Raw genomic sequence first — 27,098 nt, forward strand, 5'->3', positions numbered from 1 at the left:
TGGTCAGATACGACTCGAACCAGCGAACTAGATTTGATAACACACCACCCAGACGATTGAGTTTGGCAAGCAGAATATGGTGGTATATCGCATCTGTGTATTACCGTGTATGGAAATAAAGTATAAATCTTTTTAAATTACTTTTGCGGGATAACTAGATTTGAAACAGGATATTTAAAAATATTCAAACCATTATCATTATCATCTTCGCATTTCCTGCTTCAAAAAAATGTACCAAATGAAATTAATTTAATAATAAGAGTACAAAATCATTACAATAAAACACAGTACACACTCCATCGCGTATATTTTGTCAAAAAAGAATACACCTTTTAAAATGCACACACCAATCCACAAGAAAACGCAGTTCGAAAGACGTTAAGTATGTTTCAGCTCTTTATCATAAAGTTGGGCACACTGTTTAAGCCAGTCGCAAATGTGTATCCATCCCTCAAGTTGCTGCCCAATTTTACTGTGTTGTTCGCTACCGCTCCGAATCCTCCAAAGACTCTTCCTACCAGCCCACGTGTCGGTGTCGGATTAGCATTTTCTGATGATCGCACCAGCATACGCTTGCCTAAAGCAGTAATTTTTTAGAAAATTTCGAATGTTACTGTTATACTATCTGATTTACCTATCAAAAATTTCAGCAATGTACTATTAAACTCCGAGGACATTTCCTGGTGCGGTGCCCTACCTGATTGTTCAATGATTTTGATAATAAAATTTTCACAGAAATCGGAACTTTTAACCACAGATTCCAGTTTATAGAATCTATCATCATTGCCGGTTATGATCAAGCAAGGACACTGTAAAGTTTCGCCTTCTTTTACGCGATAAAAGCAAAAATTACGATAATAGTGCAGAGGGCCTCTCCAATCGTCGGTTTGGCTAAACATGTACTTGTATGCCTCCATCATATTATTTATCACAGTTCCATTCGTTTCAGTCATGCACATCTTCTCTTTTGCAATATGAGGGTAACATTTCTTTAACATTCGTTCTGCATTATGCTTCATCTCCATTTCTGGAAGGTATGGTAACTAAAACATATTCAAGTTATTATTTTGTATTTTGCAAAAACTGCCATAACCTACCTGTACAAATTCAAGCCACCTTCGGTTGAATGGAGAACTAGTTGGAAGGCTTTCCCACAGCAAATTAGGATGCGGTGTTGAAACACTGACAAACTTCTCCACCATTTCGGGATTGGTATGAGCGAAAATCCATCCAATTGTGGCGCCTAGATCGTGTCCAACTATGAAAACACTTTTTGCGCTGATAGCTATTAGAAACTTTCGTAAATCTTCGCACACCTTGCGTGGAGTATAGTCAAACCGCCACAGCGGTTTGTCAGAATCATTGAATCCCTTCAGATCTAGAGCTATCACGTGAAAGTACTGTGACAATTCAGAAATCTGTAAAAAGAGTTGAAGCTTAGAGACCAATTAGTTCAAAATAAGTTCATGTACTTACCTGGTACCGCCACCCTAGCCAACAATCGGGAAACCCGTGAAGAAGCAAAACTGTCGAATTACTGCGGTTCCCTGCTTCCACATAGTGAAACTTCGTTTTCTGAAAGTGTTGCATATAGATAAAATTAGAATATAGTTAATAAACGAAATTCTTTATTATAAGTAAACTATGACAAATTTTTTCTAAATTTTACTGAAATTATAAGCTTATAAAAACGCGGTAGACATTTGATAGGCATTATTAGAACAAAGGTTTGCTTCCCAGTTGGCCTCGGGATACTGTACTAGTCTAACAAGCTAGTCGTCGTATGTCGACGAATCTCGAATGGGAGAGGTTATTAGAGTCAATAGGATCGTAGCACTAGCCCCGCAATTATCCTGTACTCTAACAGCTGGCTATCGAATAAGAATAGAATGCCATGTTTCGAAAACGGAATTTGGCAGCTCAGACTAATAGACGTAATACTGGAGCTTCATTCCATCGCCAACAAAGACGACCATGCTAGCGCATTTCGTGAGACTTAGCATTATCATTGAAACGATGGTTTGTTAGAAAATTTGTTCAAAGTCTCTGGTAGCACCTAGGACCTTTTTACCGGAACAAAGGCTTCGCTAACTATGCACACTCGTAATGGAATTTCTGGACTACCCAGTCGTGAGTTGGCTGAAATATTCTGGAAAGGGAGGAAGTTTCTGATACGAAGAATGATTAATTGGATGAACATGAAAATTTCGATATAAACCAAAAATATATCATGGTAGGTGGGACTCGCACCCACACTCTTTCGGATAGTACCCGAATATTTTATTCATTAAACTACTGCCGCCCGTTATATCAGATAGTCTAATATTTAATTTAGTTTTATTCTCCCAATTCTATCATTCCCCGTATACGCGTCACACATTTCCCGTGCAACGATATTATTTTTGTATGACTGCTTTTTGTTTCTACCGCCGAGAAGATAGATTGTTATCTACTCAGTCATTGTGATAGAAACAATGCAGCACGTTGCTGACGGGCGCACGGCAAGTCTCGTGATTAAAACCACCACCGGCATGTTTTTACCTTTGTTATACTATAACAAAGGTTTAGGAATTGGTCGAAAAACACGAAACCGAACCGAGGGCCGAGTCACTTATGCCAATCGATACGGTTCGACGAACTGAGCTGTGTGTGTGTGTGCTTAATTTTCTACCGCCTATTTCTCGGAGGTGTCTGAACCGATTTGTTCGCTATTACTTTTGTTTGAAAGGTATTATTGGTCTAGTATATATATCACTATTGAATTGTTTCGTGGTTCGACGTTTCGTTTAAAAGTTATAAGCAAAAATAATAAGCAAAGTAATAAGCAAAATTACGTGACACGATTTTCTCCGGAACCACACAACAGATTTCAACGATCCTAGTACCAAGTGAAAGCTCTTATTAACACTAAATTTTTCGGGAAGTTTTATTGGAAACAAACAAGTAGCTTAAAAGTTATGCTTAAAAAACCTGTTTTGACAAGGTAATAATTATCGCCTGTTTCTCAGAAATAGCCAAACCACTTTATGCGCTATTAGTCTCATTTGAAAGGTAATATTGTCTAATAGATCTCTTGATTTGTTTAATTTGAAACGTTTAATTTGAAAGTTATGAGCAATTTATCGTATTGGTTACGACTGTGAATGGTATTTGGGTTGACAATTCGGCTTTTGCAGTCTCAAAATAATATCAAAACGATGGTTTGTTGTAAATCCGACGTTTCGGCCGAAAAAGCCCGAAACCAACGGCCGAAACGTCCGATTTACAACAAACCGTCATTTTGATATTATTTTGAGACTGCAAAAGCCGAATTGCCAACCCAAGTTATGAGCAATCGTATGCAACACATTAAAATTTACAATAATTGATAACGATTTCATCTAACATAATTTATCTAGTTACAATTATTTTGGCATCAAATTAGAGGTTTGAGTGCTGCAAATTTATCTGCAAAATTTTAGAAGAATTGTTTATGCCGGTCGAAAGATGTAACACGGTTACCCGCGCGCACAATAGCTCAAAACCAAAAAAACGTGCGCACTAGAGTTTTGACTGGGAAAACTTGGTTTTAGGTTTATCGAACCTTTGGAAGAGTTTTTTGGAATAGATAGCTTTATCGTATGGTAGAATTTAAATTTTGATTAATCCCCCTAAAATTGAAATAAAAAAATTATTTTTCTTCTGTTTCAATATAACACATTGCTGTGTTCTGTAAAGTTTTAGAGCATATTAATACAAGAAATTTTGCTGAAGATCGTAACCTTCTATTTCTTCAGCGAAGATGGAAAAATCTTTATATGAATTTGAAAAATTATTTTTTTCTATTTTAGCTCTGTAATTGTTTTATTACTTGTTCATGTATTACAAAGTTGTACAAATAGTAAAAATACACAACTTGGCTGAATGTAGTATACCTCTATGTTTGCTTGTTTAGGAGCTGTAGAACTTTGATTATAAAAAATACCCTAATTTGGACCCCGATGATTACCAACAGACGGATACATTTAAAATATTTTACATTTACTGATAGTTTTGAAGAAACAAGAGAAAATTCCAGTTGGGGCCAATTGCGGTACACCTCACATGCTGCTTGCTTCGTCTCTGTGATGTCCGTTTTTGCTGATCTTTTTTCCCAACAATTTATAGTATTAATGCATTGAATAATTTTAACATTTTGCTCATAACAAGTTTATTGAAGAATATACGTTAGTTAAACAACGATTTGTAACTTTATAACAAAATGGCATTCAAAAACTTACACGTGTTGTACAAAACACAACAGCGTGAGTAACCAAAGGTTAATGAAAATTGATGAAATTTATTCAAGAAAATTTTATTGATGTGAATCAAGTAGAATGGTATTAGGGTAGACGCTCCATTAGTCGCGTAGCTAAGCACAATGTAATTTCTAGAAATATATCAAGAAATATTGAGCTATATGCAGGCTTGGCATACACTTTTCGCTTTGATTTTGCTCTTTTGATTACTGCTCCTCAGCCAAGCAGAATTTGAAAAAGTAGTGTATGGGGCACAGGGGCGGACTGGCCCACCGGGCAACCGGGCAAATGCCCGGTGGGCCCCAGTCAAAATTTCGTCGTTACATAAAACGAGATTTTCCAAAATTTTTATTTCGGTTAAACTCTTTCTACGACTCACGAATGTTCAATTGCTGGGTTCCCATGATTTATGAAATCAACCGATTTGATAATTGAAAATTCAGCTTCAAATGGGACTGTTGGGGCCCCGAACTTTAAACCAAAATTTCTCTTTCAATTAAACTTTTTCTACGACTCACGAATGTTCGATCGCTGGGGCCCCATGATTTATGAAATCAACCGATTTGATGATTTAAAATTCAGCTTCAAATGGGACTGTTGGGGCCCCGAACTTTAAACCAAAATTTCTCTTTCAATCAAACTTTTTCTACGACTCACGAATGTTCGTTCGCTGGGGCCCCATAATTCATGAATTGATGATTTAAAATTCAGCTTAAAATGGAACTATTGGGGCCCCGAACTTTAAACCAAAATTTCTCTTTCAATTAAACTTTTTCTATGACTCACGAATGTTCGATTGCTGGGGCCCCATAATTCATGAAATCAACCGATTTGATGATTTAAAATTCAGCTTCAAATGGGACTGTTGGGGCCACGAACTTTAAACCAAAATTTCTCTTTCAATTGAACTTTTTCTACGACTCACGAATGTTCAATTGCTGGGGCTCCGTGATTCATGAAATCATATAAGTTGAGCTGTTGGGGTCCAAGCTCCGAAAATATTACCAGCTTCAATTCTGAGTATTTAAAAGTAGAATTAGTATTTCATCCGCAGTTATTTGACTACTTATAAATATCGAACTGTCGGCTTAAGCTCCATACTTAGTTTACTTCAGTGGCGACGGTCCGTTAGCGATCCTGCGCCGAATGAATTATGGTCCTCCAGTACTCAATCCTGGGCTACCTTCCTTCAAACCCCTCGAACACCAGCTAAACGTGCATCATCCTCGATAGCGCACATCTATCAGTGCGATGTCTACTCCAAAGCCTACGGCCTCTTCTTGATTCTATGCTTAAAATAATTTTGGTTACTCTTTCGTCGGGCATTCTAGACACATGACCAACCCAGCGCAGACTGTCCCCAAGCATTCGTCGATCAGCTTCTTTTAGCGTCTATGATTCATGTCCGTAAAGAGCCACCGAGAGGATTAGTGTTCTCTAGAGCGTCAGTTTATGCGAATTTGCAAGCTACGGGACTTCAGCTACAAAATGTAATGCCTGCGTAAAGGCTAATTCGCAGCTGCAATTACTCGTTTTATTTTGCGACTTACATCGTTGTCATGTATCACGAGCATACCAAAATATATTCAGCTCCTCTTCGACATCAACACCATTTGGATTTCCGCGCCATGTACTTCGTTTTGGCGGTGTTAATGGTAAGTCCCAATTTTCAATAAATGACCTATAGGCTTCTTTCGCTGCTCTACTTTTGATTTCGGTGATATCGACGTCATCCGCAAAATCAAGAAGCACGTGAGGTCTCATCTGCTATTCTGACTCATAATTTTTACTCATCCAGCGTCACACGAATCAACGTAACTAGTTCTGTGGGAAAACCATGTCCTAGCGTTAACTGTCACAGCTCATTTCGTTTTACTGAATCGTATGCCGCCTTGAAATCCATAAAAATATGATGAATCTGCAAGTTGTACTCCCGGAACTCGTCAGTTACTAGACGCAGGGTAAATACCTGATCCATCGTGAAGCGACCCTCATGAAAACCAGCTTGAAACTCGCCGACGAAGAACTCAGCTAACGAACTCAGCCTTACACGATAGGGAGAGCACCTTATAGGCAAAATTGAGCAACGTAATGTCTCGATAGTCTATACTCTCAAGTCGATGTCCGTTTTTAAAATTATGGGAAATGAGGCCAATCAACCACTCCTCCGATATTTATTTTCCTCTCATATTCGGTTCCCGACAATGAGGTGGCGAATTGTTTCGTACAGCTGCTCGCTCCTCGCTATTAGAAGTTCAGCCAGGATACCATCCTTTACAGCACCCTTACCGTTTTTCAGCTCACTGATTGCTCTTTTGACCTCCTCCTGTGTTGATGGCTCCACAGTTTGGCCGTCGCTCAAAATTCTTATCCTGTACCTGCTGATCTTCGTGTTTACTTCTCTATTCAACAGCGTCTGGAAATACTTTTCCACCTGGCTGCTACCGTCAGGTTGCAGGTTGCCAGCACTATCATTGCACATCACAGGCATGGCAAAATTCTTGCACCTGACCGTTTTGTGGAAACTCCGAGTGTCGTTGCTGGCGAACCTCTCCTCTGGACTGGCGAGCATGTGCTCTTCGTACTGACATTTTTAGACGGTTCTTTCTTCCGCAGCTCTACCAGGACGAACCAAAAAGATTCGCGCAGAGTCTCGGGCATTCCTCACATTGGAATCGTGTGAAGAAATTCTGCAGAGGATTCGCACAGTATACCTTGCTTATAGAAGCAGAATTCTTATAGGAGAATCCAAGAGTTTAATCCCAGGGATAGCTATAACTCGGCACGGGAATCGCCTGCACTATGAACTGTTTTGTTCTGATGTGAAGACGCAGTAAGCTAGTCATATATATTGAACTGTTGACATCCTATCATTTATAAAATCAGCTTATTTGATTCTTGCAATTTTGCATGTCATTAGCCCTATAACTTAAAATCTGCAGAAATATAAATGGGTGATAGATGAGGAAAACGTTGCATTGCTGGCAAAGATGCACAGTGGCACTTATCAGAATGTGGAAAGTTCTCTTCCGGGTTTGCTGAAGCACGGTCAGTAAAGAATCAAATATTCACGCTGCGGCAGATCCTCCAAAAAGTTCATGAATACAGAATTCTACGCACAATTATTTCATTGATTTCAAAGTTGCGTATGATACCATCGACCGTAAAATCATGGCCATTCTAACATCGCAGTGGACTTTATCAACGTGATGGTCCCTCATGTGGGCTGTTCAACATGCCGTTACAGGATGTTATGAAAGGAGCAACACACAGGCACAATCTTCAGCAAATCTAGTTAGTTCGTCTGCTTTGCCAATGAAATGGATATTGTCGATAGAACAACATCTGTGGTGGTGGCTGAAAAAACTAAAACTCAAAGTAGCGAAGATTGGGTTGAAGAAAAATGCGTCCAAACTAAAGTACCGTGAACCGCTAATATGACGCACACGCTAAAAGCTGGTAACTCGGTCCTAATAACGACTGAGTGTGTTATGTTTCGAGCATCGAGCCGCTATGCTGCCCGTTCTCCCGATACTCGACACTCGACAGTGCCTGAGTCGAGTCAAGTTGCACGGGGCCCCTAATCTCAAAGGCCCGGTGGGCCCTTTGGCTCCCAGTCCGCCCCTGATGGGGCATTTGTAGAGCTAGTAATGATCTATAATATTGCTGAAGAAAGTGAAGTTTTATCTTTAGTATTTACGGCGCTGTAGCGCAGCAATGTCGTTGGTAGCAAAAAGAGCGCTCTTTTTGCTACCAAGAGGGTAGCAGCCTTATAGCGCAATAAATACAAAATGCACAGTAATGCTCACTTCAGCAATATTCTAGATAATAACAAATTCTACAAACGCCCCATACATCACTTTTTCAAATTTGGCTTGGCTGAGATGCAGTAATCAAAAGAGCAAAATCGAAGCGAAAAGTGTATGCCAAGCCTGGCTATATGCTTCAATTAATACTTGTAGGATATAAAGTTATCAAACACAAGATATTTGTCACAAGTCAAGACAATTGCATTCGTTTATTTTGTTAGATTATAGTCACTTTAACAGCTTATGTCATTCGTGACTTCTGCGGAGTTGGGATTTGAACCCAGGTCCTCGGCGTGAATGCTGACCACTACGCCGGGACTGACCCACTTGCATTCATTGTACGTGAATTTTCCGATTCAATTATATTGTACAAATAGTTGCGCTAATGTTCCCTTAATTAAGTTTGGTGTTCCTTTAATTGTGTCATTCTGTATACATTGTTAGGTTGCTAGGTGAAAAAACATTGTAGCGCAACTATAGGATCTATCAAAATTTATAAGTGCTCCTATTTTGTTCAAATTTTGTAAACTTATTCAATTTCCAAAAATTTGATGTAAACCAACGCACTATGCAGCGTTAACCAATACCTAGATGAATTATGTTCCGAAGGCGTGTTGATTTCTATCTTAAATTGTAAGTAAGACCGTATCACAAAGGTTCCTTTCACCACTAGGTGGATTAAATCAGGTTTTTCTTTTATATTTACTCGCCACGCTCTTTTCGCGTCGATTTTGCTCTTTTAATTACTGCACCTCAGCCAAGCAGAATTTGAAAAAGTGATATATGGGGCATTTGTAGAATTAGTTATTATTTGTAATATGGTTGCTTTATCTTTTCTATTTATGGCGCTAAAAGGCTGCTACCCCGTTGGTAGCAAAAAGAGCGCTCTCTATAGCGCCACATATGTATACAAAAGATAAAACATTTCTTTCTTCAGCAATATTGTAGACAATTGCTTGCTGTAGAAATGTCCCATACACCACTTTTTTTCAAATTCTGCTTGGCTAAGGAGCAGTAACCGAAAGAACACAATCGAAGAAAAAAGAGCGTGCCAAGCCTGTTTACTCATATATAACCATACGCGGTCATGATTTAAACTATTTTGAAAATGGAGTAGGTGTTCGATACGAAGAATGATTAATTAAAAAAACTGGAGGTTTACTGCCTTGGGTCATTCGTGACTTATGCGGGATTGGGATTTGACCTGGGTTCTCGGCGTAAGAGGCGTGAATGCTAACCACTACACCCGGCCTGACTCCTAGTCACTATTTAAATTCTACTAAAAGGTGGTAGAAAAACTATGACATCACTGTGCATCCCAAGGAGAAGAACGTGGTAAATGCCTTCGAGTTAAAACCGATTGAGAAATAGTTCACTGAAAAGGTCAAACTGGAGAAAAATGGCGAAACCTCAAGCGACGAGGAGTTCAAGCGAAAATAAAATTTGGCCGTGGAATTAGCTACGGTAGAAGTAAGACAATGGACAACAATGGACTTGAGTAAAAAACGCAGTATTGTATACCCAATATTATTGAAAATGAAAACTCGCAATAGTGCGTTGTTCATGCACTTTCTCTTTCTTTTATATTATATTGCTTTGATGCAGGACTATGCGAATTGCGGTTGACGAATGACTGGTTTTAAGTTGCACTACAGTTCCCGCTTGATGAACCCTAGCTTTTCAGCTACCGAATCCCTACCTCCTCGTGGCACTAATTAAGTTGCGAGCGGGAACCAACAGGAACATCGGGTTTTCTTCTTTGAAGGTGGAGGCACCCCAAGTGGGATTGAAATGGGGAACGCAAATGAGGAGCGTGTAATATAGCTCTAGCCATCCCAAGCCCCTACCTAGTGCCTCCACGTGGCCATACCTGGTAATGCTTATTGAGTAACCAAGCTAGGAGGTGCGATGCTGGGTGGTTCCCGGCTGCCGAATCTCAAAACTGCAGTTTTGGGCAGACGGCGGAACCATACGGCCTTGATAATAGGTAAGCCTTAATATATGTTATTTTAATTATTTTTTTCGTTTTAGCTTACGAAGCATCTCCTGTTATATAGTAAAAACTTTGGCCAAAACGAGTTTTAATACTGCACATAGATACCAGCTGAAAAAATGAAATTAATCATTAGTAGCACTTATGGAATCTCAAAGGACGCAAATCTATTCCATTCGAAGGACTGCTGGAGAGATTGTTCTATTTTTGCCCATATATACCACATTTCATCCTAATATCATATTATTAATAGTATTATTATTGATATCATATATGTGGCTGGATGATGGAGTGGATTCCCAACCTGAATCTTTAAGGTCTGAAGCAAATATGGCAGTTCTCAATTCTCACAAACAAATCATCACGTTGGTTAAAGTTGGTACAGCGAAATTGATTATTACATGGAAGGATCCTAATGCTGGAAGGCAACTCTTACAACCCCGGAATGCGCACAAGTGTCTTTGCATGTGGGTCCGCCCAATCCCTTTTGGCCCTTCTGTAACAGCATTACTGTGAAATTCATTTGATAATCAAATTTGGATCTACCGTAATTCTACCCACATACACTGGCAAGTCCTTGAAATGATGGTGGCTTTTCCCTATTACTATTACTACTACTATTACTTGAAGGGAGAGGCACCCCAAAGCGGCATCGTAGCACGGCAGAAGGTATATTGGAGGGGCATGATGACACGTACATACAGAAAAGGCCATGCCATCTACTAAAGCTGCGATAAAAGAAACGTTTTAGGCACAGCTTCCAATGCGATAAGCGAGATGCAGAGTGGGGGGGTGATCAGGTGGGGGGCGATCTATCAACGAATGTGCAGATTGAGAATTAAGAACCGGATCTTCAACATTAGCATCTTCAACCAGCATAGCTTCTTACCTTACCTTACAAGTAAGACTGATAATAAAGACGAATTTCACGCGCAGTTGGAGCATAATCGGGACTAAAATGCTCAGATTGGCCAGGAGGAGAGATTCAAACTGGCGATTTCACGATTTAGCGCACTCCAGTAAACGAATGGAAACGACCTAAGACGACCTAATATCGACTTCATTGCCTTAAAGAGCATAACAATACGGAAGTAGGTCTTCCAGCATAACCTCCGCCGTCGATACACCTATGAAACATATTGCCTTAGATTACCCTATTCTTAGTTCCATAATTATAGCAATACAAATGTCAAACAGTTCTCTCTTGATCACAATTATTATATAGAAATTATAAAACTACTTCCGGTAGAATTATTATATAAACCCTGTAAATACTAGGTTAAGCTCTCTTTTATATTCGACTCTTCAATAAACAACATTAAGTAAAGCAGTCTTATTCCTTCACATACACAATAGTTTGGCGACGAGGAAAAAAAGCTCGTTGGCACGTGTTTCAAATTCGTTGTAAAATTTAATGCGCGGTCGTAAGGTTATGTCTGTGAAATCCGCGGATAATTACTCAACAATCGGAAAGTATAGTGAAAAGTGGAGGAATGATCGGAAGTATCGAACCATATGTCCCTGGCCCCTGGCGAGTGCTTCGAAGAGTACAAAGAGCGTCTAGAACTCTTTTTCGAGTTTAACTGATGTAGTGGAAAGCAAGCGTGTCGCTATGCTTATTACTCTCATCGGGCCGGAAACCTATAAAATTCTAAAATCGTTAGTGATTCCTGCACAACCCAAAACGAAAATATTTGAGGAGTTAGTGAACGCATTGACTAATCACTTCGCACCAACGGTCAACGTAATTGCGGAACGATACAAATTTCATCAATGTGTACAATCGTCATCGGAGTCCATCGCAGAATTTATAGTCGAATTAAAGGCGCATGCAAAATCTTGTCATTTTGGAGGTTTTTTGGATAATGCCAGGCAAGACAGATTCGTGGTCGGAATTCAAAGTTCAGGATTACGTGCTGTTCTGCTAAAGGAAAAGGATCTAAAGTTTCAGTCAGCGTGTGATTTGGCACTGAATTACGAGATGGCCGAGTCAGGAAACTCAACACTGCAGCATCCAGCTCAACAAAGTTTCGAGGTTTCGAGGTTAGGGCTCAAGCAACCACGTGTCAAGAAAAACAAGAATCTTCAAGCTGCCAAGATGGAAGTGAATAAAACGTGTCATCTCTGTGGTAAAAACCACGAACCGAGAGATTGTCCTGCACGAAACTGGGAATGTTTCGCAACCTAGAGATCATCTAACTGGACGGGGTTACAAATCGACCACGTTTTGGTAGTTGGTCGGCACTTCTTAAGTCGAGTGTTAGCAGATATTGGATGAGAAGATCGCAGAGCGGGTAAGCATACTGCGTATAGAGTTACTCGTCAGAATGTGGTGTAATATAGATAAAACCGGAGGTACCCTCTTCCTGAAAAAAGCAAACTTTACATCAATAGACCGTCAAGATTTAAGATTTAGAAGCGACTACCATAGGAGTGGACGCATGGATTTAACTACCGTAGCTACAAGATTGTCGCCTTTCTGAACTGTGAGAACTTACAGAAGCTCTTTCAGAAGTGTCGCAAATTCCGAGTCCTCACGCTTCACTTCGAAGCCACATATGATAATGTAAAACGGCAAAAGCTATAGAAAATTATGTACGAAAACAAACGGCTTTCTGGGTAAGCTGACCAGATTTATCATGACTACGTTGGATGGGATTCAGTGCTGTTTAAGAATTTCGGATGGACTGTCGGATCTATTTGAATCTCGCAAGGTACTTCTACTAGATGATAGTCTTTCCTGCCTGCTCTTCAGCATTGCGCTAGAAGGTGTTGTATAGCGAGCAGCGATGAACATACGGGGCACCATTTTTAATAAATCCGGTAAATTTTGGCCTAATTTTTTAATAGGTCCTATCGGCGAAACGTAAACAAACCACGTAAGAGTTATTCTTTGCGACACTAGCAGAGGAAAATTAACTATCATATAATTTTTTTACGACTGGTTGATGGCACTTATGCTCTAGGGGGCGGAGAAGTTGGGTTAGGAAGGACTAAGCCCTCCCTAGAAGAGATGCATAGACTTCATAGACAACATGAAAGTTACAGTTCCGCTTCACAGCAATCACATTCTTGACTATCATATGTTTAGCATTGACAATTTTTGACACCAATTAGAAGTTAAACAAACTGTGAACTTTCGCAAAAATATGAAATAATAATTCCCTTGGCTGTAGCAACGTTCAAACGAGAAAAGCAGCGCGCAAATCAATCCAATCAGAGTTGAATTTGGCAGCGAAACCTATATGATAGTACAACCTTTCATTCGCTATCAACCTTGTGCAACTCGATTGAATCATCTTCGAGTGAAGAGTGATTTCAAAACTCAGTGTTCTGTGCATCAAAGCAATTATAAACTTTCAAATGTAAGCTGTTTTTGTTAAAAATTTAACAGTTTTTCATATTTTTACAATATTTAATTTACAGTATTTAATTTGGCCTCGATCTTTGACTTCTTGTTCAACTAAGGCTGTATTTCGCAATTCGGATTGTTCGAGGTAAATATTTTTTTTTTCGAGATCGTTTTTGCTCGCGCCTATTTTCCTTACAAAATTTCTAATAAATCAGGGTAGCAAAGAAATATACCATAATCACATCAACTCATAACCACACTGCACTATCACTAGACACTGCGGCTGATTCACATGCAAAGACAACGACACCGGCACATGTTCCGTCATATGCACCAAAGAATAAGCTCAGAAGCCGTTATCAGATTAAAGGTTCAAGTGTTCCTCCTCGTGCTGTGCCATGTCGTTCATACGAGCACCAGATATATTTACCTCAAGTTTAACATATGAGTGCCGTCCCATCTTGGTTTCAGTCATAAAGTTCGGCTGCTTGCTCGGAAACTCGACCTGCTCAATGGCCTTCCGCATGATGGTGGTTTTGTTCACTTTACATTTAATGCACTCAAACAGCCATTTTACCAAAAGAATCAGGTTTGCTATCAAGCAACGCAGATAGAGCTTCACAATTTCTTTCTTCGGGATCGTTTCCAACACATCGTATCGCATGACTTGTGACATCTTTAATATCACTAAACTCTGGAGTATTCTGAATAAACTAATATGATTCTTTTTCTAAACTTTTACACTTTTTGGCATCCCATAGTTGAACTGGCTACTGCACTCCCATGGCGCCTATTATGTGCTCCGTAATCGCACTGGTACGACCTGTTTACAGTTGCACTTGAACGAGACTGTCTGTAGTCCTGTCCTGTTCCACATCAGGAGGTATGCTGACGTATAGTATTAAAAACAAACCATAGGACGATTAAAACCGCAGTATCACTTTTTACTATCAGCTTGTTTAAGAACGCCTTTTAACATTTGCCCTTTTTGCCGCTTTAGTCCAACGCAAATTCAATTCACAGGCTTTCCTTCTATTCCAGCATCAGTTTAATTACTTAATGATGATTCGATTTTTTGCCACTGCTTGCTATATTCGGTACTGTCTTTTAAGTTGCACTCTGTTTTGAGGTGTACTTTTACCCATTTCACCATGATTAGACGCACACAATAACAGAATAACATAGAACACCACAAGCTAGATACATACCGAATCTATGTCGTAGTGAATATGCTGCAGCATAAAACTATGTTAGTTACATCATTTGCTTTTACGAATTATGCTTCCCCCGTCATACTCAGCAATGGGGTGCAAAGTCTAACTCAATGTGACGTCGGTGGTGGATTTCCATGCACGTTATCAACACGTGACCTAACATCAGTGTGGATCTTACCGTTACGTTTGTGGGCACATATTACACAGTAGGTACATATGTTATGAGACTTTCTTTTTAGATGAATGGAATAATAAAATCTTGAAATGTCTTTTTATATCCGGCAAAATATATACATATACACTAGTTCTAAGAGTTTCAGGCAAAAATTCAGGTTTATTCCAATATAAATGATGTTACCGCGATGAGCAGCATTTAGAAACTACTGGATTTAAGCTGATACCATGCCAATACGTTGAATGTAATCTAATCGCAAGTTTAATCAAACTAACAGTAGTGTACTTTATTCATATACGTTCATTTGAATCAAACTGTCAAGAATTGTACGTAAGCGTGCGTCTTTTCTGATTCGCCTTTGTAAACAGGCATCAGAATATGCGATTTACAGTCCAAGATAGATTGTCATGCGGGAATGAATAAAACAGATTGCTTTCATTAAATTGGCCATTTAAAACCATTTGGAATTGAAATACTATATCAAAAGTCAATTATATACATAATTGTTTCTACACAATGTTTCTCGTATTTTTTGGGGTCCCTTGAAATTTTATTTCTATTCGGAAAGTTTAAGTCCCGGTTCTTTTATTTGACGCTAAGGATGCCCCTTTCTGAGTTATGGATGTCCCAAAAAATGGTAATTTTATATACTAGTATTTCTTTAAAGATTCATAACTTTTGCAACACCAGTTTTAATGATTTCAATGCAGGGATACCTCTATATAAGACAACCTCGTTATAAATCAACCTCGATATAAGATAATTCGATATAAGACAATTTTTACCTCGATATACCGTGAACGTACCATATTCTGCGCAGTTAAGACATTTTTATGATTCTTCCGCTATTCTAAGTATTCTAGATTTAAATTAACAACGTGAATAGCAGCAACGAGTAGTGCTACAGTATATAATATCTGGTAAAAAATATAGGAATTATAAGTCGACCAACAATTGAGCATATTTTTCGTTTTGTAAACTTATCCACGGTGCCTAATTCTGCGCACTTTCTTGCCCATATTCCTAATTCTGCGCATGTTTGCTCCTAATTCTGCGCACCTAAAAAGTGAAAATAGATACTCCTGCCATGCTGTTTATGTCTTTATACACTGAAAGCACACCAAAAAATCCGGCATTAGCCATTACCATAATTAAATCCATGATCCGGCCTTCTAGTGCTGTCCGGGTGGCAAAGGAATATTGTTATTATTTTGATTGCTTCATTTTAAATATTTTATTCGCGATAACGTGAAGGGCGAATTGATTCGGGTTTTCTGCATGCTGAACATTACTCATTAGACTAATACTAAAAAATTGTGTTCTCATATAGAAACCACTTCCCCACTCTCTGACAGCCCCATGAGGTTGGACATTAAAAAAAATAGAAGACATGGTTTCATGAATTGGCGCTCGTAGGTTCGGACCCCGAGACAAAGCACAGGATTTCAATCAATGCAAGTTAAAGATTCTAGTTGAATTTTCATGCCTCTATACCTCAGCCATTTGGGCGAGATTGCGTATTCTTTCGCGTTTTTTTTTCGTAGGATACATTACTGCGCAGAATTTGGAACATGAATAAAATATCTGTGCCTAAATCTGCGCATTATTGCATCGCATTTTTCTAAGGAAAGCAATGCATGCAATCACTCTTTTTGTCTAAAACACGACTAAAACTAATTATTCTTTCTAATTATGCTGGGTAATTTGATCATTGCAAAGAATTTCGATCACAAAATTGTTAATTTTCTAGAAGGACAATCTTGGCGTTGGTGCTAACGACGATGTTTTCTGCCATATCCCATATGAAATACTTTCAGTTTCACGTTAAATTATTTCGCTCTCAAATATTATGGCCCGTTTATGAATAATGGCGTAATATTCAACAGACATTTATAAAAAAAATAACGCAATAATCATAGTAAGGCACAATGTTAAAAAATACTTATATAAAGAAAAATGCGCAGAATAAGAATCTGTGCAGAATTAGGAGCGGTCACGGTAACACAAATCCCTTTAATCTAATCCAAAAATTGTTTGAAAAAATCATGTTTCGATATAAGACAGTTTCGATATAAGACAGTTTCGATATAAGACAACTTTATGAAAAAATTAATTGTCTTATATCGAGGTATCCCTGTACCAAATTAGAGGTATTCTAATGAGCATTTCTTACGAAAAATATATAAGGGGAAGTCCCCTAGCGCCGGACAGCTCCCAATACCGGACACTTCTGACTTTCATAGTTCAAATGGTACATCTCATTAGCTACTATAATAAAAACAATAAAAAAGGACAAAAAATTAACATGTGTGATTTTATAGGTCAGAATCATTCATGAAAACAGAGATTTGTTTGTTTTTATCTACCGCCGATCAAATTGTAATGTTTTGGCTAATTTTCGGATCAGCATTACAGTACCATTCGGTTGCATAAAATTTCGTTTTTCATGTATAATATATCTTTCATTAAATATTTTCCAAGCTCCAAAGTTCATTTTTCCACAAAGATATTCAATTCGTTAAAAAATATAAATTGTACTCAGTGGTTCCCGTCACCCGGTACGGGACACTGAGCCGTCCCCCAATATCGGACAGCAAAATTTGCTCAGTTCAGTCAAATTCTTGAATGAAATCAAGATTTTGCAAAAAAATGAGATTGAAAAGAAAGAAAACATCACCTATACAGAACAGGTTATCTTATATATGAAAAAACTACAAGGTATACAGCCCTAAGGATTGTACAAAAGGGTGACGTGGGACTATATCAGATCATTAGATAAGAGACTAATGTAAACTGTATTTCTGGCATATGTATGTTTATAAGAATCTGTTAGTGCCATTGTTTAAGTGAATTTTTAAAAAAGAAGAACGAAATATTCAGATTCAATTCTTCATTAAATGCAATGGTGACTTTGAATATACGTGGACGGGGGTTCATAAGTACAACGCCTGCAACCATTGAGACATCGAGATTTCTTTTAAAAATCACTTGTGTGCAACATAAAGGTTGAAATAGTAATGAATGACCAGCCCACTGATTATTGTATTAAATATGATTATGCATAGCTTGACATGTTTCAATAATCTAACTTTAACACGCTTGTGGCCTTTAAAAGGGCCATTGGTTACAAATAACATTAAAGCCAAAGCACGTTCACCGCAAATATGATGCGCCATTCGAATGTCCTTCTCTTTTGATATGAGCGGCAACAGACACGTAAGTTAGTGGCGTCGATTCACTGTTTTGTGGTCCGAGAAGGTTAAACTAGTTTACTTTCACAGCTTACCGCTTGTTACATAGCAGAAAATATGGCACATACGCAAAATATTCTGTTTTATTTGTATGATAATCCTTATAAATTCCTGCCTCCAAAAACCTCCCATGCTAAATTTGGTTTCTTTTGGTTGATTAGTTCTCGAGTTATGAGGAAATTTATGATTCATTTGTATGGGAGCCTTCCCTTTTAAAGAGGGGAGGGGTCTCAATTCACCATAGAAAAAATTCTTGCTTTCTGAAACCCCCACATGCCAAATTTGGTTCCATTTGCTTGATTAGTTCTAGAGTTATGAGGAAATTCGTATTTCACTTCTATAGGTGCCCCCCTTCTTAGAAGGGGAAGGGGTAAGTACACCATAGACAAAAATCCTGCCTTCTGAAACCCCCACATGCCAAGTTTGGTTCCATTTGCTTGATTAGTTCTCGAGTTTTGAAAAAATTTGTTTTTCTTTTGTATGGGAGCCCCCCTCTTACGCCCTCCTTAAAATTGCTTTCTTACCCCTCCATAAAGTTGCTGATCATTTTATCTATCCATATGAATTACTCAGTTTCTCCAAGTAGTTTAGTAGTTATTAACATTTTCGTTTTCATAAAGTCCTACCCAGTCCCAGTATAGTAAACAAAGACGTAGTCCTACGTCAAAAACAAGGAAACCAGTGATCAATTTTTTGAAGAAAACAAAAGGGCTTCGATGTAGTGCGTTAAAAACTATTGATTTTTATGCAAAGCAATTTTTCAAACATCTTTAGATAACAAGTTTGCAAGCAATAAGAGATTTTAACATGTATTTCTCAGAACTACCCTGCCCTGAACTGCCCTGAATTGGTTTATTTTATGATTTCTATTAGGTAAGTGTCCGGCACTGGGAGACACAATTTTTAAGTAATGATTTTTATCGATTTCTCGTTTGGCTTCTAAAATGGTTCATTGTGATGCAAGTACGTGTACCTATACTCTTCCAGTTAATAAAAGCTGATGTAATGCTAAATGTTGATTTTATGTATGTCAAAATCCTTAGGTGTCCGGTTTTAGGGAACTTTCCCCTAATGCTAAAACTAAAGACTTTAATAATTGCAAACGAAAATATTAAAAATAGATGTTTGTTTGTACGCATTTATTTAAATACTAGCTGACCCGATAAACTTCGTATTGCCACAAATTAACCAGTGTTGTACATAAATCATGAATCTCGGATGATCTTTGTCACTATCTCGAGTTTTGCAAGCCCCCCAGTGGGCGGCGCTTCCGACGGCGGGTCACCGGCAACACTCGCGACCGGCTCGTCCTGAATGATCTAGTGTTACTATAGATAGTTTTTGTGGTCTTGTTATTGATTAATGTTTTATGGAAGAGTCTCGAATTTCTCGAGTTGGATTAGTTTTTGAGTTTCGCAAAAATTTCTGTTTTATTTGTATGAGAGTCCATATCCCCCTACCACCTAAATTTGGTTCCATTTGCTTGATTAGTACTCAAATTATAAGGAAATTTGTATTTCATTTGTATGGGAGCCCACCCTCTTAAAAGGGAAAGGGGTCGTAATACACCACAGAAAAAAAATTCTGCCATCTAAAACTCTCACATGCCAAATTTGGTTCCATTTGCTTGATTAGTTCTAAAGTTATGAGCAAATTTGTATTTCGTTTGAATGGGAGCCCCCCCCCCCCCCTCCTAAAAAGGTAAGAAGTTCTAATTCATAATGGGAAAAATGGTTGCCTCCAAAAACACCCACATGCCAAATATGGTTCCATTTGCTTGATTAGTTCTCGAATTATGAGGAAATTTGTATTTCATTTGTGTAGAAGCCCCCCTCTTGAAGTGTGGAAGGATCCTAATTCACCGTAGAAAATATTTTTGCCTCCAAAAACCTCCACATGCCGAGTTTGGTTCTATTTGCTTGATTAGTTCTCGAGTTATGGGGAAATTTGTATTTCATTTGTATTGGAGCCCCCCCCTCCTAATGTGGGAAGAGGTCCTAATTCATCACAGAAAAAATTCTTGCCTCCAAAAACACCAACACGCCAAATTTGGTTCCATTTGCTTGCTTAGTTCTCGAGTTATGAGGAAATTTGTATTTCATTTGTACAGGAGCCCCTCCTCTTAAAGTGGGGAGGGGTCCTAATTCACCATAGAAAATTTTCTTGCTCTCGAAAACCTTCACATGCCAAATTTGGTTCCATTTGCTTGATTAGTTCTCGAGTTATGAGGAAATTTGTATGGAAGCCCCCCCTCTTAAAGGGGAGAGGAGTTATAATTCCTCTTATAAAGAGGGGAGGGGTCTCAATTCACCATAGAATAAATTCTTGTCACCAAAAAAAACACCCACATGCCAAATGTTGTTCTATTTGCTTGATTAGTTCTCGAGTTAGGAGGAAATTTGTATTTCATTTGTACAGGAGCCCCCCCTCTTAGAGTGGGGAGGGGTCCTAATTCACCGTAGAAAATTTTCCTGCCCTCGAAAACATTCACATGCCAAATTTGGTTCCATTTGCTTGATTAGTTCTCGAGTTATGAGGAAATTTGTATTTCATTTGTATAGGAGCCCCCCCTCCTAAAGTGGGGAGAGGTTCTTATTCATCATAGAAAAAATTCTTGCCCCCACAAACACCTACATGCCAAATTTGGTTCCATTTGCTGGATTAGCTCTCGAGTTATAAGGAAATTTGTATTTCGTTTGTATAGGAGCCCCCCCCCCACTTAAAGTGGGGAGGGGTCCCAATTCATCATAGAAAAAAATTTTGTCTCCAAAAACACACACATGCCAAATTTGGTTCCATTTGCTTGATTAGTTCTCGAGTTATGAGGAAATTGGTATTTCATTTGTACAGGAGCCCCCCCTCTTAAAGTGAGGAGGGGTCCTAATTCAACATAGAAAATTTTCTTGCCCTCGAAAACCTTCACATGCCAAATTTGGTTCCATTTGCTTGATTAGTTCTCGAGTTATGAGGAAATTTGTATGGAAACCCCCCTCTTAAAGGGGAGAGGAGTTATAATTCCCCTTATAAAAAGGGGAAGGGTCTCAAATTACCCTAGAATAAATTCTTGTCACCGAAAACACCCACATGCCAAATTTGGTTCTATTTGCTTGATTAGTTCTCGAGTTATGCAGAAATTTGTGTTTCATTTGTATGGGAGCCCCCCCCCCCTCTTAGTGGGGGGAGGGGTCTCTAACCATCACTAAAACCTTTCCTGGCCCCAAAAACCTCTACATGCAAATTTTCACGCCGATTGGTTCAGTAGTTTTTGATTCTATAAGGAACACAGGACAGACAGACAGACAGACAGACAGAAATCCTTCTTTATAGGTATAGATTGTGTAAACCTGAGATACCACCATTTTCTATATTTTTAGAAAAGATGAGAAGTTTTCAAACGGCATATAAAACAAATCAAAACTATGTAATTGTTGCTGTAAAACAATTTTGTAAAGAATTTAACGGGAAATGAGCAGTCATTAACTGTTCGTCGAAAAGCCTAAGCTCGGAAACAGTTTTTGGGCACAAAAAAGGCGATATTGGGCGATCGATATTGCGCTGTGATAACGATCGATGTCAAAAATGCCTCCAATAGCGCCAGCTGGGAGGCCATCACCGCATCACTGCACAAAATGAGAGTCCCTGGCTACCTGTGCAAGATCCTGAAGTGCTATTTCCAAAACAGAGTGCTAGTCTACGAGACTGATACGGGGCAGAGATCGGTGAACATTACGGTGGGAGTTCCTCAAGGTTCCATCCTCGCTAACGCTGAAGCTAACCAAAGGGGCAATGATCGTTGGTTTTGCGGACGACATAGTACTGTCGGTAGCAAGAGAGATGCTGGAAGAGGCTAGAATGCTGGTCACTGAGACGATCGGAATGATAGAAAATTAGATGCAGGGAGTGAAGTTGGTCAGTATCCGTAAAGCGGGACAGCGAGCGGAAATTACAGTAGGAGCGTATGCCATAGTCTCGAAGCGAGCAGTTAACCCTCTAACGGGTATGTAGACGGCCTTCGCTTTTGGAACTTCAGAGCCATATACGAAATTTGTCTTGAATTGACAATATGTGAAATATGTTCAGAACAGAATTCCTGACATATTGATACTAATATCACAACATTCTGACCATGCGTTCTAAAGTTACCATCTTTAAAAAACAAGAATTCTGAAAAATTTCGAAAAAAATTATGGTGCGAATATTCCCTTTTTACGTTTGAAGAAAAAGGACATCTAGAACAAAATGTTCGATCTCAAATTTTTCCTATGAGTAATTTACACGTTTTTTTTTGCAATTTTGTGATATATTTGAACTGAAAAAATATTTGGGTAGAGCGTTAGGCATGAAAAACTAAAAAGAGAATTTGGACTATTTCATACCTAGCGGTCCTCCAGATAAATATTTTCCCATAAAAATCAACACTCGAGCTTCTTTTGAGTGTACTTTCATGATAAAACAATCATTTGCTCGATCACATCGTATTTACGATGTTGCCCATTAGTGAGTTAAACACCTCGCCACGGCGAGTCGAGTCACCTAGGTAACAAACCCCTGACAAAGCATGTCACCTAGGCGACAAAGCGAGTCACCTGATTCGCGGCGACTCCAAATAGCCACGTCACTCATAATCCAGAAAGATTTTGTGAGCCACTTCCTATACAGGTTCGTTGCGCGAGTGTTAACCACGGTGTTCTATTTTTCATTCTGGTTCAGAGCCAGCCGAATTAGTACACGTGTAGTCCAAATCGTGTCGTTGTTTTTTGCACAAAGGCAAAACAAACCGAAAAATTCGCGTTTATTGACACATTCCGAATAGAAATGTTAGGTTAGGCTTCAATTGGTTAATAACCATCTTGGTATTCTCTGGTTCTTTAGTGCCGCATTCCTACCGCTACCATCGTTTCGCTTGGTAGTCTGATGCTTCTTGAACGTTCTGATCACTTGGGATACTACAGTCGAATGTGCGAGCTCAAACAAATGAGTAGGGCAATATTCATAAATAGTTTTTAGTGATAGCTGTAACTCAAACGCGGAAGAACTGACAAATCTGTCAAGTTGTAGGAAATTCAACGTACAAAGCAAAGCAAAGCCCAGGTACTACATTCCGCTTTCGAAACTTGACATTCTGTTTTCTTTATTCGACAGGCTCTGCTATTGTATACGTCTCTTAGCAGAAATATAACTACATTTTGACAAAATATGTACAACAGATTATTTTATTCATATTGCATAGAAAGTACCAGAGCATTATTGAATATATTTGAGCATATTTATAATTAAACCTTTCGCTATACATTGACATTAACGCAATTTATGCCAGTTAATCAGTTAGTTCCAGTTCTGTTACTAGACCAATTCTTCTTTGCTCAACACTCTGTTCCACAATCGATTCGCGTGAAAACGAAGGAACAGCTTTGGTCTTCATGCCGTAACCTGGCTTAGGCATAATTTCAATTGTGTTTTGGTGTATTTTTTCGTCAGCGTCGTCGTCTTCGTCATCAGAATCTTTCATCAACTCCAATCGCATAGGCGAACATCATTTATCCCACAAACCAATTTCCTTCATCTTGGTTTGAAAATATCGTTCAAGTGTATTGGCACAACTGCAATTAATCAAGTTAGTTAACCTTTGAATATCAAAAAATTACAAAAAACCAGCAGTTACCGATAATATTCAGTCTCTGGTGAGTTGTATAATCGACAATTTGTAAAAATACGCGCCATATCTGCCATGAACAGTCTTCGTGCAACGTAATACCTGGAATGATTACAATATATGTTATAAATTTAAAATTTAAGAAAAACTGAGACATATAAATCAAATTCATGTTCTACTTGACACCATACTTGTTCTTTAATCGCTCCCCCATCGTTTTCAGATCCATCGGATATTTAATGTGATCATAATAATCCGGAACTTCAACTGGATTGACCGGTTTCAAGAAAGGCCAAGCTGCCGAGTGCTGCCGCACTGATTGCAATACACCGTTGAGGGCGTTTGCCAGTTTATCAGGATCAGCTGATTCCTCGAGTGGTCTGGATGTACGCTGAGCTCGGAATTGAGGTCTCCATCCAACTTCGCGTAATCCAGGAATTGATTCAATGGGAATACTTCGTAACTGAAATGCAATTTGAAAAATTATATTGATAGAGAAAATAGATTAATCGATAATACTCTACCCCTTCTTTAAAGCAGGTTAGACCAGGATGTACTTTCTGAACTTCCTGTTGACGTTGAGCTATCAACTCTTTTACAATTTCCTTTTGCTTGCGTATTACCGAACTGAACTGGGTGTAAATGAGGCTAGGATGCAGCTCACAGTGCATCAACGTGGCTCCCTCATACTCTTTTATATACCCTAAAAATTTTGCAATCAAAACAACAGATGATATACAAATCAAAACAAAACAAACACTTCAAAACGAAAAACCAAAGCAAACTGCACAATTCGTGCACTGCTCATACTGCAGTAAAATTTTTGCTTTATGAAATGGCTTATTTCCAAAAATATGCGATTCAAACGAACTTTACCTGCATACACATGTCTAGCCACCTTTATGTCTTTGGAAAATCCTTGCTTTTTGAAATACCCTATAGCAAACTCATCAGCATAGGTGAGAAAATGTTTGATTCCTCTCTGAGTACTGTAATCCTTTAAATGATTCATCAGATGTGTCCCATAACCTTTCACCTGCTCGCTACTAGTGACCGCACAGAAAACTATTTCAGTAAATCCTTGTGAAGCAAACGTACGGAAACAAATGCCTCCTATCGGTCGACCATCTTTTATAAGTGCCAAAGTCTTGTGTTTACTGAAATATTATGCATTTTATGTTAGTGATAAGTATAGATAAGTAATGAAAAGCGATTCATACGGATCAAAAACCAGCTGACTGATGTACTCCCGAGGCATACCAGGTAATTGATGAGCGAACACACTATGTAAACCCAACAGCCAAAGCATTGACTCCTTGGTAACTGGTTTGGTTAACGAATTACCAACTACATGAAATTCAATTTCACGACGATTTTCTTCCGCTTTCGCAGCCTCATCACGTGGAGCATTAGGCGGAAATACTACTTCGGCACGGCTTGTGTAGTTGGAGTCATTTATTCGCTTCAATGCTCGCACTACTACTTCATCTGGTAAATCTTCACAGTCTGAGTCCCGTTTATATCGCTTCAGATCATTTGCTTTCTTGTTGCTGCTCGAAATGGCTGCTTCATGCTGACGTTTACTTTTCTGTAGCATTAATGATGCCGTTGGTTTAAAGTTTGGATCCCATATCTGGGATTCTTCACTGACAACTTCATGTTTCAAAGCCTCCAAAAACTTCGGCAATTGAGCCAGCATGCTACGTTTCTCCGGGGGCATCCTGTCTCTTTCAGTTTTACACTTAGTCAACAGCTGTTGATAGACATACTGATAAACTGCTTTAAGTAAAGTACGTCCGAACACGATCGAAGTTTCAAAATGCCGCAAGGAACTACAAAATGCTGGAACGTGACAAAACACTAACCAACGAGTGTAATTGATTTTGTAGTTCGAAGCATCCTCGTGGCTTAAATCTTTTCGAGCACTTGGTGCCTCGAAATTCCAATGATTTAAGCAATGCAAAAAAGTCTTTGCAACCTCAGTCATTGTTTCCGCTTCTCCTTGGTTCAAATGGCTATATTTATGATGTACAAAATTCGCAACTGCTTTTGAAATAGAGGGATGTTCGAACGGAGGATCGCCCAGCGGACCTCTAATAACTGCTTGTGCTCTTGTTAGAATGCATTGCCTCAATAGCTAAAATAAAATTGAAATTAATAGAAATAGAGCATCTTCATTCTTTCAATACCTACTCGAAATAAGTAAGCGTAAACCTTTTTCGTATCCGTATCAGTTTCCCGCAACATACTCATATAAAGATTTTCTACGTCCACAATGGCACCAAGCAGCTCGTTAATCTGATCATCGCTTATATCTCCTAAATGTGTAATATGCATATCCAGTGTATGCTTACAATTGGGATTCCGACACTCTTCTTTAAAGCTAGGGCAATAATCAACCTCTACGTCCTTATGACGATTTTCCTCTGGTGTCTTCCAGCCAGTACATCGACAGTCCGTTCCTTGGCATGCCGAATACATCGACAATTTTGTCAGTTTTTGATTACGCGGCAACTGATACACCCGTTGCTTGCGTTGCAGTATCCGTTCGATACTATCCTGTCGAGTTGTTTCTTGCGTTCCGCTCCCATTAGAGTTCGCATTTTGCTGACGCTCATCTTGCTTCTCGCTTTTTATCTCAGCTGAATGTTTACTGTGTTCATTCATGGCTATCAACTAAAATTAAACTTTTTGACTACTTTTGCGCGGTTGCTAGAAAGAATTAGAAATGAAATTAAAGTACTGCAAAGCCACTAAATGCACAACAGAATAATTTGCGTTGTAAGATTTAGTTTTTTTAATAATTTAGTTTTCACGTACTACGATAACGATTCGCTGCGTACACGAAGGAAAAAAGAATAATATACAATTACAATGTACATACAAGACTAATCGTCTCGTCACGTCATTCTGTCAACGCGGAACGGAACAAAACGTCAAAACCAAGGGGCTTCCAACAACTATAATTACAACGCACCTTTGATAAAAGCACACTGAGGCAAATTTCCATATGCTCTTTATATGTGATGAAACTGCAGCACAGAGAACAGATTAAATATTGCGGCGGTTATGAAAAATCCGCATGCAGCGGCAGTGATAACGCGCTCAGGAGATAACCGCCAGATAAACGCAATACTAAAATTATAGGTTTTATGGTTTGCAGTTCTACAAAATAACAGTTTTGTAGCATAGTAGGTTTTGACGAAAAACAAGTAGCTGGCAGGCAGCCATGTTTTCGATGCCAACATGTTAGCGTTAGCGTAAACGAGAAATCATATATTCGCCGCTCTTCACACAAGTTAGCTCTTCAGCTGTCAGTGGGGCCCACGACTCCTGAGCCCGCCTGGTGTTAGCTCTCGTCAACGCAAAGCAAA

The 27,098-nt window shown here is 38.9% G+C and overlaps 2 protein-coding genes across 3 annotated transcripts; both read right to left on the reverse strand.

Annotated features, from left to right (window-relative positions):
- Positions 1 to 297: 297 nt before the first annotated feature.
- LOC128742742 (epoxide hydrolase 4-like) lies at positions 298 to 14,962 on the reverse strand. 2 transcript variants are annotated; one of them, XM_053839192.1, is made up of 5 exons: positions 14,640 to 14,962; positions 1,477 to 1,575; positions 1,098 to 1,418; positions 635 to 1,043; positions 298 to 577 (listed from the first exon to the last, which is right to left on the reverse strand). In XM_053839192.1, the coding sequence occupies exons 1-5, from the start codon at positions 14,670 to 14,672 to the stop codon at positions 390 to 392; spliced, it is 1,050 nt and encodes a 349-aa protein (XP_053695167.1). In that variant the 5' UTR covers positions 14,673 to 14,962; the 3' UTR covers positions 298 to 389. The 2 variants fall into 2 exon arrangements, with proteins under 2 accessions (XP_053695167.1, XP_053695166.1); XM_053839191.1 differs by having other exon boundaries at positions 13,862 to 14,962.
- Positions 14,963 to 23,203: 8,241 nt separating this feature from the next.
- Positions 23,204 to 26,537, reverse strand: LOC128741912 (histone acetyltransferase KAT2A). Its single transcript, XM_053838033.1, has 7 exons — positions 25,918 to 26,537; positions 24,945 to 25,861; positions 24,601 to 24,881; positions 24,249 to 24,427; positions 23,916 to 24,187; positions 23,734 to 23,826; positions 23,204 to 23,671 (listed from the first exon to the last, which is right to left on the reverse strand). Exons 1-7 carry the CDS (start codon positions 26,389 to 26,391, stop codon positions 23,605 to 23,607), a joined length of 2,283 nt encoding a protein of 760 aa, XP_053694008.1. The 5' UTR covers positions 26,392 to 26,537; the 3' UTR covers positions 23,204 to 23,604.
- Between the last annotated feature and the right edge of the window lie 561 nt (positions 26,538 to 27,098).

The sequence above is a fragment of the Sabethes cyaneus genome, chromosome 3, assembly GCF_943734655.1.
Source record: "Sabethes cyaneus chromosome 3, idSabCyanKW18_F2, whole genome shotgun sequence".
NCBI lineage: Eukaryota > Metazoa > Arthropoda > Insecta > Diptera > Culicidae > Sabethes > Sabethes cyaneus.